At 42.6% G+C, this 15,397-nt stretch overlaps 1 protein-coding gene across 5 annotated transcripts in view; it reads left to right on the top strand.

The window, feature by feature from the left end:
• iqsec1b (IQ motif and Sec7 domain ArfGEF 1b) overlaps positions 1-9,336 on the top strand; it is a 197,341-nt gene extending 188,005 nt beyond the window's left edge. For 4 of the 5 annotated variants that reach the window (XM_061069691.1, XM_061069689.1, XM_061069690.1 and 1 more), the window contains 9 exons: positions 71-237; positions 688-827; positions 1,404-1,433; positions 1,621-1,746; positions 1,841-1,940; positions 2,616-2,777; positions 2,906-3,082; positions 5,389-5,438; positions 8,336-9,336. In XM_061069691.1, the coding sequence (XP_060925674.1) occupies positions 71-237; positions 688-827; positions 1,404-1,433; positions 1,621-1,746; positions 1,841-1,940; positions 2,616-2,777; positions 2,906-3,082; positions 5,389-5,438; positions 8,336-8,890 (1,507 nt within the window). In that variant the 3' untranslated portion in view covers positions 8,891-9,336. The remainder of the gene's footprint in view (positions 1-70; positions 238-687; positions 828-1,403; positions 1,434-1,620; positions 1,747-1,840; positions 1,941-2,615; positions 2,778-2,905; positions 3,083-5,388; positions 5,439-8,335) is intronic. The other variant, XM_061069692.1, reaches the window with a different exon arrangement.
• The last annotated feature ends 6,061 nt before the right edge of the window (positions 9,337-15,397 follow it).

Below are 15,397 nucleotides of genomic sequence, written 5' to 3'. Positions count from 1 at the left end.
TAATATACTGTATATGAAAATGATCTGCAGTTTAACTTCAAAGTTTCTGTGTCCAATATCGTCTTTGCAGCCAGCGCTACTGTATCTGCAACCCTGGTGTGGTGCGACAGTTCAGGAACCCCGACACCATCTTCATCCTGGCCTTCGCCATCATCCTCCTCAACACGGACATGTACAGCCCCAACGTCAAGCCTGAGAGGAAGATGAAGCTGGAGGACTTTGTTAAAAACCTTAGAGGTGCTTGGTTTTCCCTCCTACATTATATATACTATTCACCTTAAATTGAGTTTTGTACATGCATTTGCTTTTATAAATACTCCTGTTTATAAGGTTCTAGGGGGGGGGGGGCATCTGAAAGTCACGGTCAAGAGTTATTTGCTGTTGAGCCGAAGCACTTTTCAGTTGCCCTGAACAGATTTTGAGGGTATTAAGAGGGGCTTTGTGGCATGGCCAACACATTTCTCTGCCTATTGGAGTGTCAGTAATTAAAGTACAGTATTCAGTGGAGGAGAAACACTCATCCTCTGTGAGCTCTGAAGGACATTTCTGTCCGTACAGTGAGAAATATGTGCAGCTCTGCAGTATGTTTGCAAATTAAGGAGTTCATCAACTCTCATAAACGCGTGACTTAATCATTAATCCCTCTCTTTTTTCCCCCCATTCCCTCTCTTTTCCTCTCATGCTTAGGAGTGGATGACGGGGAGGACATCCCCCGAGAGATGCTGGTAGGAATATACGAGCGGATTCGCAAGCGGGAGCTCAAGACTAATGAAGACCATGTGTCTCAGGTTCAAAAAGTGGAAAAACTCATTGTAGGGAAAAAGCCGGTGAGTTTTAGTTTTGGCTGCTGCTGCATGTAGAGTATGACTGCTTTTATCTCCCCCTCTATTCAAAGTCGGAATATAGCAGGAGCAGGCATAACCAAATTACCCAGAGCACATCTTCTGTTTCACAGTAAGCACAAGCTGACGCACAATATCTAAAAGCAAAATAAATGAAAGAGCATACTTTGCCTGAACCTACTTCTCTGTGGGACACGTCAATTCTTCAAGGCAGGAGACCTTCATGCATAATGACAGTAATATGTCTTTTAACCAGCCCAGAGAAGTGCTGTCTGAAGAGCTCTGTAATAATAAATAAGATTAACAGTCTCACACGCAACAATCTTGAAGGTGTTCACTCAGAACCTGTTCACCCTTCTCGTTGAATGTCCTTTTCATGGAATAAACTCGTCTTTTTATTTATTAAATGACCAATTTTTTTACACAAATCAGACGTACAGGGGACTTTGACGGTATCATGACCGGTTGACACAAACTAGAAACACAAAATATTAAAACAGGACCTTTTTCTGTCCACTAGTCGCTGTAAATTGACCTTTCTATGTATCTCTTACTCTACAGATTGGCTCTTTACATCATGGTTTGGGCTGTGTAAGTATTCCACTTTCTTTCATCTACGTCTTGGTGTTGAGGGGATTTGTTAGTCAGATACCTAGAGACCTGATGAAACATATGTAATCTGTGGGTTTTTTGAAGTTGTATCTGCTAATCAGAGCCTTGAAATCCCTCTGTGAGGCAGAGGAAACCAACTGAGAGATGCTGCTGCTTGTGTGTGCAGGTGCTATCCCTACCCCACCGGAGGCTGGTGTGTTACTGCCGACTTTTCGAAGTGCCCGACCCCAACAAACCACAAAAGTTGGGCCTGCACCAAAGGGAGATCTTCCTCTTTAATGATCTCCTAGTGGTACGGCAGGCATTAGTCTTCCTGCACATTGACAAACACAAATCTTCTCACTGGAACAGTCCAAACCACATTATATGCTTTGCTTTTTTCACAGGTGACTAAAATCTTCCAGAAGAAGAAGAACTCTGTGACGTACAGCTTCCGGCAGTCTTTCTCCCTTTATGGCATGCAGGTGCAGCTCTTTGAGAACCAGTGTAAGTGACACAGAGATGTTTTTGGAGGCTTCAGTTTGCTTCAGATAAACTTGTCTGTGTAGTTTCAAATGACCACGCTCAAAAACATGGCGAAAAACTGGCTGGCGTAGAAAGAGGCAGTTTGCAATGAATTCTACAAATGGGACATCATGCACTTTCATTCATTCGTATTTACATTGTTCGAAGATTACTTACACTCATCCTCTAAATCAGACCATTCATTCGACTGAGTACCACTCTAGTATAAAATGGGGATGATTTAATACAATGACTAACAGAGAACTGCAGCTTGGTCTAAACTCACTTAAATTCCCTATTACACCAGCTGTGTTACTAGACGGTATATTTTTCTCTCAAAGAAAAACAAACAACTGAAGGTAAAGTGCTTTTAGAGATTGTTCTGTTTATCTACACAACATAACACATTTTTAATTAATTAGTTGTAGATCTATCCAATTCTGACCTCTGGCATTTTGTTATGTAAGCCTCAATAACGCCACTTGGAGTTAAAAAGCGTTGGTAGGGTTCTTGACCTATTCTCAAAAGGGAATTGGTGTGTCGTATCCAAGCTAACTTCATAATGGCAGTTATTAAAACCCTTTTCCACAGCCTTACCTGGGGGTCTGTGTGCTTTGTATGAGCAGGTGTTAAAGTGTTGATATTGTCACTCTTTAGATTATCCTAATGGAGTTCGCCTGACCTCGGCCGTTCCCGGAGCTGACATCAAAGTCCTCATCAACTTCAACGCACCCAATCCTCAGGACCGCAAAAAGTTTACCGACGATGTGCGAGAATCCATTGCTGAAGTCCAAGAGATGGAGAAGTATCGGATAGAATGTGAGCAAAGGTTTTCCTCTTTAATGCAGATATTTGGCATTTTTTTCATACAATCTGACACAAACACCTTTATGCAAATATTGTGAGCTAGATCAGTGTCATCGTTCTATATGTTTTCGCCTCCGCAGCTGAGCTTGAAAAACAGAAGGGTGTGGTGAGGCCAAGCCTGTCCGGGAGTTCGGGGTTGAAGAAGGAAACAGGAAACGGCAACCTGAGTCGAGTGAGCCTCGACGACAGCTACGCCACCGGTGAAGGCCTGAAGAGGAGCGCCCTCAGCAGCTCCCTGCGTGACCTCTCCGATGCAGGTAGAACCACAGACTGCCATGGAAACACTATCTGTCTCATTCCTCTGCTAGACAGAGTAAAGTGTCTACACGAGCTTAGAGCTGGCAGAATATCATTCACTCCTTTCGGGAAATTGGAAGAGGCGGGACTCCTGTACGGCTTTGATTTGGTGGAGGTAGCCACAACTGACAGTGATGGACCAAGGTGTAATTTACTTGAGGCTATCAACTAATAATCCTCGTCACCAGTGGCAGGAGAGCCGGTGCTATGTAGGTCACTGTGATCAATTTGAGCGTCTTAGCTAAGAGGAATTAATGTGGTGCGGTTGATTCAGACAGGGTGTAGTACTCTGCCTCCACTGTGCAGAGCTGCGCTGCACAAACACACCCAGTGACCTCAATAGTTGGTTCAGACTGGTGAAGAAACATCAAATAATGAAATGAGCTGTTTGGTTCTAATCAGTGCTTTTGATGTTTTTTGAATTAGACAAAACCCATTTTGGTGGCGGCCTGTGCCAGCGCTGGATTTTTTAAGCTATACTTTCTGTCAGAGTTGTTCGAGGATCACACCACTTCACTGAAATTGACTTCATGAGGTTTGCAGTTGACTTTGGTGTGTGTAAAGGTGACTGGTATTAACACAGCATCCTCTGAGGGATAGTGCTATTCATGTGGAGAACTGCTCAGCCTCGAAGACTGTCTTCTGTGGCTCAGGATTAGATCTGTCAAGTGAAAGAAAACCTCGCTGATGTCATGGTGATGTTGTCTAGGTAATGTCACCGTAGCAACTGGAGACATGGACTTTGAAAGACAAGGTCATTAAAAGGAAACAAAATATGAGATTGTTGCATTATGGGAAAATTAGGATTGAATGCTATTGGACTGATATTCCTACTCAGGACAAATATTTAGGAGACGTCAGCATCCGATGCTTAGATTTTGACGATTCTTATTTGAATCAGTGTCGTTTGAGTCTTCCGTACTAAATTGGAGATTGCAAGTCTCCTGCACGGTCTCCTGCCAGCTGCAGCTCAAGTTGCGGCTTGACACGTCATTTTCAGACACAGACTCTGGAGATTTTCTGCAGAACTGGGTCCATACTCTCTCCAGAGTTTGTCTTTGGCACACGAACGACACAGCAGGAGATTCTTTGCTCAGACGCGCTCACAACAGCACAGAATTCTCCAGAGTATTCAGGAGATGGGAGGTTGCAACAGGTAGTAACACAGCAACCATGTAGAGATCACTGTTTTTTTTGTTTGCAGCACATACCCACTGCCGTTGGTCCTTATTAGGGTTGCAAAATTCCGGGAATATTCAAAGTTGAAATCTTTCCATGGGAATTAACGGGAATATACGGGAATTAACAGGAATTAACGGGAATTAACGGGAATAAACTGGAAATGTTGTGGATAATTTATACTAACTGTATTTACTTTGTCATATACAGACATAAATATAAACATTTTGTTGTGTCATAGGCTGATTTGAGCACTGAGGAAACTTTGGACACTAGACTATATGCTTCTGCATCTTTGTGTCATTCTTAACATAGGTCTTTGCACAGTATTTGCAAATGTACACAGCCTTTCCTTCTACATTGGATGAGGTGAAATGTCTCCACACATGAGATAGTGCACGTGGCATTGTTCTGTAGAATAAGATGAGAAAAAAGTTTGTAAAAAAACACTAATGCAATGCCAGATATAAATGCTCAGCGTTTAATTTGCATATTTTTTTTTTTTTCAAAATTCCCAAAATTCCCGAGCTTAATATTCCCGTGGAAATTTACCGAAAAGGTTGCCCCTTTGCAACCCTAGGCCTTATCACAAAAAGCTCTCTTGACCTCGTTGTCAGTGTCTCTACTTTTCATCCCAAGATCTGTGAATTCTTTGTGGGGGGTTTTCTCAGTTTTGCTTCTCTGGCTTGTTAGAATCCTCATCAGCAAACCCACTTGCTTGCAGTGAATCCTCCGCAGTATCTCCTGCTTTGTTCTCACATTTTACTGGGAGGCTGTCAGGAGAAACTTTCTCACGCATTTGTGTTCTCACATGCAGCCCCACCGGAAAATGTCCTGTCTGCAAGAAACTAGAGAAATAATTGAGCTGTAGTTATCCCTGATGCTGACCTTGTCGTGGAGCTGTAGTAGTGACTGGCTCCTTCCCTTTCCCTTTAGTCCCTCTAGTGACAGCCTGCTGCTGGTTACTCGCGTGCCACCTTTGTCACCTTCAGGTTTAGCGCCCCGCTTTACTAGACAAAGGGATATGTGAACGTGTTACCGTGTTAACCAGGCGTGTCTAATGTGTCATGTCACGTGTTCTGGGCAGGCAAGCGTGGGAGACGCAGCAGTGCAGGATCACTAGACAGCACTATGGAAGTAAGTAGGATGCAACTGATGTGGAGCTGTCCTCTGACTTTTATGTTGTTCCTTCTGAACACACTAGTCTCTGTATGATTGTTTCTTTGTTTTATTAAGTTTTCTTTTCCTGCTTTGGTGGTGTTTTTGTCGTGAGCACCTTGGACACGTTGCATGCACCGGGCTGAACGGGAATGCTCCGCTGTGGCCGTCACGTTATAACCCTTCATGTACACAGCATGTGACGACTAATAACAGTCCGGACTCACATTAGAGCTGCTCTGTGTTGACGTTCAACTCTCACATTTAAGTCATCCTCTTATGTTCCGTGGGTTTGATTTTTTTAGCCATTTTGTCCTTTTTCTGTTCACTCAGTAAATGTAACCTGGCTGTGCATTGTCCATCTACTGCATGCTCACAGTTTGACACCGACTGACTTAACCTGCTACCTTTTATTGACCTCTGACCCTTACAACAAGTTCCTCCCTTCTCTCTTTTCCTGTCACACTGAGCCACCAACAAATAGCAATGGAAGAACCTAAGCATGCAGGCGAGACACTGCATGACCAAGACCAGTTAGCGTTATGGTTGCAATTGAGCACGAGCTTAAATTCTTCAGGTGTTAAGTGCATGTTTTAATCTGAAGCAGTTATGTCAGTAACATAAAGGTCAATTGTCATTGCTCTATTTTTTATCTTTTAATAGTTTTAATCTAATGTTAATTTTCTGACATAGATGGGCGTTGTAGGTTAATGAAAAATCCTTAAAACTGTTTTTATTCAGCTGTTAGCCAGTTTTCTTGCTGGAATTGATTTAGGGCTACGTCCACACCTTTATTTGATTTTAAATTAGTATTAAAAACAATCTAGACTCATAAACAATGGTCATTTGCATCTGATAAGAACCGAATGTGAGCATCTGAGTCAGTGTTTCCAAAAGTCTTCCGTTCTGTCCATCTAAAGTTTCAAATTAAATCAGAGAATGAAGCATTTCTAAAAGTATTAGGGGCTCAAAAAACTCTGTAGTAGTTTGGTCATAAAGCATAAAGATAGCAAAAGTGAGGTATTTTCAACCTAAAACATACAAGTGTGCCCAAGTCAAAACCACATATAAAGTATAGGCCCTGGCCCCAGTATCATTTGCTTTAGTTATCACCATTCAGTGTTTATAAAGTGACTCATTGTTCTTGCCTTCAGGACCCATGCAGAGTGCAAAGATTAATAACCTGCTCTCCTTATTGTTTTGAGTTTCTCTTTCAGCCTTTTAGCTCTCACTGATCAGGCTGCTAGCACCACTAGTACATTTCCCAACTAAATAACTTAAACCTTTCTCCCTGTCGCAAAGCAGTCAAGTAATAAAATATAATAATAATAATAATATAATAAACAATAATAATACATTATTCAGCACTTCATGTATGAATCACTACAAGGACCAGGCTGCTTCATCAGTGTAGTCAATGATAATTAATAATAACTAATGGAAACTGGTGATCACTTCCTAACTCATCCATGAAACGTTCAGTTTGCATGTGACGCATGGCTCTGATGTATGTGCTTTGTTTATTTAGCATAAACCTTTGTTTTGATTGTTTCAGCGTTTATAATGTTTGTGTGTTTTTATGCTTAAAGTCTCAAAAGAACTATGAAGTGTTTTTTGTTTGTCCTGCTGAGCTGTAATTTAGAAACGTCAAAGCATATCAGTTAAGTTAGCGGTGCGCTTACAGTGAAAAGGGTAATGCATACAAATGTTTGTAATGTAAACAGTGTGCCTCACCGTTTAGTACAACTGTTGGGGTACAATAAAATGAAATAGGGATCTGTCAACATGGAAACTAACAAACCAAGCCGTTTCCACCATAGACATATATAAAGGCTAGATGTCTCGTCTGCGTTGCCGGCCAACGGAGCCGGACGTCACCACATGGCGGCCATCTTGCTACGGGGCAGCTCGCTCACCCATAACATTGTGTTGGTAGTGGTAAATAACCATAACTTGCTCAATTTTCAAACCGATTTTGAAACGGTCTGGTTTGTTATTAACGTCAGAGATGTAGTTATGACACTGCATAAATTATTAAAAAAAATTAGAAAATAACATAATTATTCATAAGTATGCAGTGTCATATCTACATCTCTGACGTTTAAACAAATCAGCAGATTCCTATTTCAAATACATTTCACATGCTTTAGCGCTCAGCCCGACACAAAGATGTTGCCTATAATACAGCATTAAAGTAAAATGATTGCAACAAAGTAAAAAGATTAGACAGACACATAGCTCAAATAACTTGCATAATTTAATAATTTATTATTATCAACATGAGGACGACATGCACCAGCTTCATCTGCACAACACTTTGTGTTTTCCTCCCTTAACTAAAGACAGCCTGCACCTGTTTAGAGTTGGCAGTCATTACTGCAGTCAAGTGTCATGGATAATAGAGTTAATTTCTATATTCATTATATATTATATATTCAAATGAACACTTATTAGAACAATGATTATCTTTTGCTTTCTGATTTGCTATACTTATGAATAATTATGTTATTTTCTAAAAAAAAAAAGAATAATTTATGCAGTGTCATAACTACATCTCTGACGTTTATAACAAACCAGACCGTTTCAAAATCGGTGGAAAATTGAGTAAGTTATGGTTATCTACCACTACCGACACAATGTTATGGGTGAGCGAGATGCCCCGTAGCAAGATGGCCACCATGTAGTGACGTCCGGCTTCGTCAAACGAGACATCTAGTCTTTATATACGTCTATGGTTTCCACGTCCACAAATATGTCAGCGCAGAAATTCCAATTAGCTTTGACTTTTTCCTGCTGTTCCCCACTGGATAGGAGGAGGAGCCTTTCAGCTGTGTGTGTGTGTGTGTGTGGTGGTCTGACTGTCCTCTCTCTTCCAGGGGTCCATCATTAGCAGCCCTCACATGCGGCGGAGAGCCCCCTCCAGCCGGGACTGCCCGTCTCGCCACAGCGGCCAGTCGCTGCCCAACTCCTCCTCTCTGCTGGGGTCTTTGTTTGGCACCAGGCGCGTGAAGTCGCCCAGCCCCACCCCCCAGCCCCTGCACCCCACCCTCATCTCCCACACCCCGCACCCCACCAACCTGCACCACACGGCCCGCGTCGAGGCCGACCCGCCGGGGGGCCCGCTGCACCCGCACCACGCCCAGTTCTGCCACATCACCCAGAACCCCCCGCCTTACCATCACCACCACCACTACCACCCGCCGGCCCACCTGCAGCACCCGCCGCACCAGTTCCAGCCGGCCCCGTCTCACGGCCAGCAGCAGCCGTCGTACCCGCCTCACGCGCAGCACGGCCACGGGAGCCACCCGGCACACCCCACCCACCCTGCCCACCCTGCCCACGGCCCCCACCATCACGGCCCACCCCCGGCGCCCTCCCAGGCCCCCAGCAGCACCAAGCCCAAGCACAGCGGCATCAGTACAGTTGTGTGAGGCGCAGGGGGGCGGGGCCTCACTCTGGGCTCTCGGAACTGAACTTTAATTTGTCCTCCAAGGCTCTGGGCTGATGAGACGGTTCTCACTGTGCATCACTGGTCTGGGGACGTAAAGCCAGACGACATCCTGCGACTCCTTCAGCATATTTTCGTCACGCTCATCACTGGGACAGTTTCTTCGTCCCATTTGTTTTGTCTTATTCCTTCGGTTTCATTTCAAGTGAATCACGTCTGTCTGTTTCGACAGCAGCAGACAACAACGCAAGAGCATGCACAAAGACCACAAGTCCTTTTCCATCACAATTAATCTCAGAACATAGATCAAATATCTCACTTACTAGTATTTTACACAAGAAGTAAATATCGTCTACAGAGTGATTTTATCTCTCTTGTCAGGGTGGTGTGGCTGAACACAGACAGACAGACAGACAGACAGACAGACAGACAGACAGACAGACAGACAGACAGACAGACAGACAGACAGACAGACAGACAGACAGACAGACAGACAGACAGACAGACAGACAGACAGACAGACAGACAGACAGACAGACAGACAGACAGACAGACAGACAGACAGACAGACAGACAGACAGACAGACAGACAGACAGACAGACAGACAGACAGACAGACAGACAGACAGACAGACAGACAGACAGACAGACAGACAGACAGACAGACAGACAGACAGACAGACAGACAGACGGTGGGTCAGCCTCAGCAGTAGCTGTGCGAGTATTTAATGTAGCCGTAGCTCACAGTGCACTGTGATATCTCTGTTAGCAGTGATAAATGTGCCAATTATTGAAGCATTTACTAATTTAGTCACAAAAAAACCGCTTAATGTATATTGCATAGTATGTATATATGCATAGTATTTTGTAAAATAATAATATCAGCTGTTATTATAATTATAATTATTATTACGGAACAACTGGCATCAATTTAAACTCTCAGTATTACACTCGCACATAGGTGGCGTAGTTTCACACTTCTGAAATCAGTCAGTTCGGTTATTCAGTAATCCACCGCCGGAACACTAGTGGAAACGGTTGCCTTTGAGTTTCGAACTCGGGATTGTTGACGGCCAGCGCTCACAGTCTCCTCCTCATCCATGCACTTCATGGTTCATTGGAGTCCTGTTTTCCCGCTCTGGAGACAGGAAGCCACAGCGAGCTGCTGAGAAAACAGATTCACCTGAATGTCCGACCTCCAGTACCGGCTGCTTGTGCGCCGTCATTTTATTTTTTTAACTATTTTTTTTAAGAGTCCGATATATAAAAATACAAAATGCTCTATATATTTTCTGTTCTACCCCGAACCTGGTAGGATTCTTCAAGTCTGCTTGGCAGGAGGAGGTTTTTTTGATGAAGTGTGTGTAGCAGGGAAACAGCAACATGACTGTCCAAGTGTCTCTCCTGATGTGGAAGCTCTCAGCTGGCTGAGTGTGCCCTGTCCGTCTTCAGCTCCACTCTGCTTCTCCTCCATCGGACTTGTCCTCCGAGCCATGCGGACGCCACAGAAATCAATAATTATCACTCTGTGATGGCGGCAGCTCTCTTACGCTTCACTCACCGCAAATGGCAGTTTTATATCAATCATGTTTCTGACATATTATGGGATGGCTGCTGGTACCTCCCAGGGTTCCTGTGCACGGCATCTGTGGTGTGTGTGTGTGTGTGTGTGCAGGGTGGAGGCAGAGGGCCGGTGTGGTAGAGCATATTTGTATGTTGACAGTGACGCAGACAGCACTTGTTTTACTTAGTTGATATCAATGGCAGAAGTTAGTCTGTATCTGCTTAAAGACTACAAGATGGGTTTTTTATTTGTGCAATATGTATTTACTTTTCATGTCTCTGAGCAATTGCAAACTGGTGGTTGTTCCGTTTTGTTTAGTTCTGTTAGTTTTGTCGTTTCACCCCCCCCCCCCACGGTCCTTTGTCATTTCTCCCATCTATGTATCAGCGAAGTGCAAGTGTCCACACTGATCTGAAAGGACTGGACCCTCCACATGGAAAAAGAATGTCAAACAAAGTAACTGCATGTAACAATGTACTTTTGAGGCAAATTTCTGACTGTTGTGTATTCCCAAACTATATCAGAGTTAACAGTTGTGAACAATGAATGGTAGAGTAGTTATGGCTTCTTCGATTACAGTAAACAGAAGTCAACGTATTTGTGTCCCTTACGGAGGAAAACTGAGCCTGTATCAGCTCCTAATCCACAAAGAGTAGTTTCATGGATCTGAGTTTACGACAGTAGTCAGAGCTGGAACGTTCTTTGCCAACAGAAATTTGTGTTCTCCTTTATCCAGCCGGTGTGGTGACAGATGTGCTCTGCCATCTGGAAATCAGAGAGATAATTGACCGACAGCTGACAGTGTAACGAAATTAACTCTCTTATCGTTATTTTTGATCATCTGTCTCTGTCAGTGGCTCTCACATTACTGTTGTCAAGTGACACCCAGTAGATCTGCCCACATCTTTCCCCAAGCTTTCCAAGGTACCACCTTCTAATAACCCTTCATAATTCGTTTGAAAAATTGTAACTTATCTAATTAATCTGTTAATTTATTTCACTGTCAATGTTCATCGTAGTTATTAAGCCTTTTACTGCTGCTTCCTACATTTACAATAAGCCCTTTCCAAATACACATTTTTGTTCCCAAGCAAAACTCCCTGAACTGTTATTTATCCTCCAACAAATCCTCCAACTTCAAATAATGCATCAGGTCTGCAGTTGAAAATGTATGATATGAGATTTTATATAGGGATCTCCAGCTGTATTCCTGAAGTTGAAAGTGTCCTGTTGAGTTTCTGACTATTACTTAGTTAACTATAACTAACTCTTAGCACTCTGGTGCAGTGTTTATACAAGTGAGTCCCCCGTTTTGTTTCTGCAGGGCAGGGTTTCCTGCAAATCTCACAGTTAAGTGTCATCTATTTACTGACGCTGGCTGTTGTTAAGGCGTTCCTCTACTCACTAAACTGATCACAAGTTGGGATGCTTGAGGATCTGAGTGGAGTTCCACTTCTGAAAAGCAATTCTTGGATCACACTGCTTCATAACCTGGTGTGTTACTGAACTATAAAGCATTGGTATTTAGTTGCCATCAAAGAAATTATTGGTTACAGCTTATGTATTCTCTATAAATGGTGTTTTATTAGGAAGTGGTACCATTTTCAGAATATTTCTCACAGTCTATTTTTGATTTTGCAGTACTTCATGTTTCTCCGATGTATCAAATATAACTTGCTACTCAGATTTAATTCAATGCAGTCAGGAAAGTGCCAGTGTTACATGGCCATTACATATTTAATCAGTTTTATACCAAATAAATTGGGGACCAAATTTAATCAACCAACCACAACGCTTCATTTGACCAATTCTGTCATCAGATCAGCAGCTGATTATCACTGACTAGTGTTTAATTAGTAATGGTGCAGACACGAGCCAAGAAGGAAGCTATAGCTTTATTAAATATTGATAGTCCAGTTCTCCAGATGACGTCTCATCGAAGTGTTCTCAGCAACGACCCTTCAGTCCCTGGGAAAACGGATCTATAGTCAAACCTGTCCAGAGTCTGTGTGAGGTGCTTTGTTGCATGCCATTGATGCCTACCATTTCTTTCTTTTCTCTTCTTTTCTTTTGTATTGTTGTTCTCTCCAGCAGCGGCTTGGCTAGACCCGAAACTCTCATCGTATAGTTTTGATTTCTCTGACTGATGCTTGTTTACATTTAGATGAGCCCTGGCCTGCTAGTGTGTCTTTTCATCGCAAGTCGTGTCATTCTACCCCGGCATGCATCTCACCTCTGTTCCCACTGTACAGTATAAAGACGTGGCAGTACGCTGCTGCTGCTGAGTGTAAATAACAAAATCCATGATGGGAAATCTATTGTAACTAGATGAAGTAAAAGAGGGTTTGACAGGGAGGGACATTGTAAAAGTGGGTGGGAAGTAAAGACTGATAAACCATATGTAAATAGTCTGTAAATTATTATCATTATTATTAATATTATTATTACTACTACTCAATGTCTGCAGTTACATTGAAGGTGCATTCCTGCTCCCCTCTGATATTTACATAATCATCAAACTGCTTCTCTCTGCCTCCGACAGGACTGAATTATCATAGGATCTAGAGATGAACAGCCAACTGTTACACAGTTAAACGCCGCTTCTCACTTATTCCCTGAGATGTCCCTGTTGTTTTCACACTCACAGCCCACTTTTCAAGTCAAAGGGAAGGGAGGAGTGCTCTTATTTTATTATGCATTCTGTTTCTAAGTAGACAAAACCCTATTGATGTAAAACTAGTACTGTGACGATGTTGAGAACGCGAAATAAAACGATATACTGTAAAACCTGAGCTGCGTCTGGGCGTCCCTTCATTTTGGTTTCCTGGTCTCAGTTGAATGAGAGGGTAAGTCCAGTAATCCCACTTTCTGAAGGGGGGTTCCAGCTAAATGGGCTGCTGGACTCCTCAGACCACACAAGGCTTTTCTTCTACTGGCCCCCAGAGTCGCAGCAATGCCCTTATACCCAAAAGTGATTAAAAAAGTCTGAGGACCACACTATAAAGGATTTATTTCCCAAAAAAAGCAAACAGTCCTGTTTCCTTATGATACTTAGTCAACTAAATGTGGCCCCAGAGTCCTACAGTGTCCTACAGTAATTGGAAGAAGTGGCTGTTCCCAATTCATAACTATAATTACTTTGAGCACTAAGTAGTACGTTTCTGTTTTCTTCTGGGTAAAGTTAATGGATAAAATTTTAGTTCAATATTTCTTTCTACAAATCACTGAGTCAATGATTTACGACTGAATATTAGGGCTATTTACAGGAAAAATTAATTCAGAAATTTCAGAGTAAAGTCATATTACTATAAGAAAAAAGTCACAATATTAGAGAATAAAGTTATAATTTCAGACTCTGTTTCAATTTACAGGGGGAAATCTGAACATTGGCCTGTTGCCAGTGGCAAAATGAGGAATGTGGAGCATTTTGTTAGATTATACTTTAGTGTAGATATCAACAAAATAATGAGTCTTTTGGCTCATCAGCACCACATCATTTTAAGTGTCAAAAGTTGATTGTGTGACAAAGATGAAAAAAAACATGCTTTGTCGTTTCTCATAAAAACTATGAGATTGATAATCCAGATTTTGGATTCCAGAAGCAGTGGAACTTTTGCAAACATGACTTCCCCTTTGATGGTTATTACTGAAATTTGAAATACAATGATTTTTTCCATTTCTTATAAAATTTCAACTTGAATCTCATAATATTGTGACATTATCCTCAAATCAAGATTATTTCCATCATGGTCTCATACTCATACATCATAACAATTAACCCTTGAGCCAAGATTTCTGAAATATTAACGTCAAGAAGTCAAGTTCCTATACAACCACATCCCACAATGCATTTTAACCGGCCACCAAAACTCTCCCCCACTTTGTGTATTATCTTTTTTCTGCACCTATTCACTCAACTGATCAATCATTTCATTTTCTGTGAATTGTATCTCCCAATATAGTGCTGGTCACAGAATATATGTATTTACTGCTCAAAACAGCCAAATAAAAATATATTTGGACTAAAACCGATGTGGTGTGGAATTTTTTGTGTGATTCCAGAATAGAAGCTCAGTTCTGGATCTGTACCATTATACAGTCAGCAACATCTTTCATTAGACCCTGCCTGCTTGGTCGTCATGAACATATACCACACACACACAAACCACACACACACACACACACACACACACACACACACACACACACACTTTATAACAGAGGCTCTCTGTCATTTGTCTCTCCTAGCTCCAGCTGAGATAAACCTGATGACATCATTATGACGTCACTCCACTGTCTCCACAGGGTCAGAACTACCCTCCATTACAAGAGGCTTAACCCTTTTATGTAAAAATGTAGTTCCCTTTAAAACCTGCACCTTCCCAGAGACAATACTGAAAACATGAGCTACTTCCTGCCTCTGGAGTGACGCAGACTGCTAGTGTTTTACTCATACAACAGCACAGGAGTCCTCTGCACTTGCAGTCAGGTGTTTGTTTGTATCAACCTAAACAGAAGTTGTCTCTGCTGATGGAGGTTAAAACAGCAGAACACTCTCTCTTCCCTCAGTCTTGCACAAGCAGCACGCCTGGCTGGCCGCCTCTCTGTGCCAGGTGGTCTGACTGACAGTCTGCCCTGCTTGTCTATCTGGCCCTTGAGGCTGCGGCTAAAAATAGATCCCAGCTCTGAGGGCCACATCATCATTGTCAGCGGGGCGACGTCACCGTGCAGCTGGGATGGGCCAACAAGGGGCTTAATTTCCTCTGCCACCAGAGAGTGGGGGTGCATTGTAGAACTGTGACAACAGAGGATACTGAGAGAGAGAGAGAGAGAGAGAGAGAGAGAGAGAGAGAGAGAGAGAGAGAGAGAGAGAGAGAGAGAGACGTGCACTGTCCACACGTAATGCATATGATGCATGTGATATTT

This window comes from Limanda limanda, chromosome 4, assembly GCF_963576545.1.
Source record: "Limanda limanda chromosome 4, fLimLim1.1, whole genome shotgun sequence".
NCBI classification, from domain to species: domain Eukaryota; kingdom Metazoa; phylum Chordata; class Actinopteri; order Pleuronectiformes; family Pleuronectidae; genus Limanda; species Limanda limanda.
The sequence above is the reverse complement of the archived record's forward strand: the minus strand, read 5'-3'. Positions and strand labels throughout refer to the sequence as shown.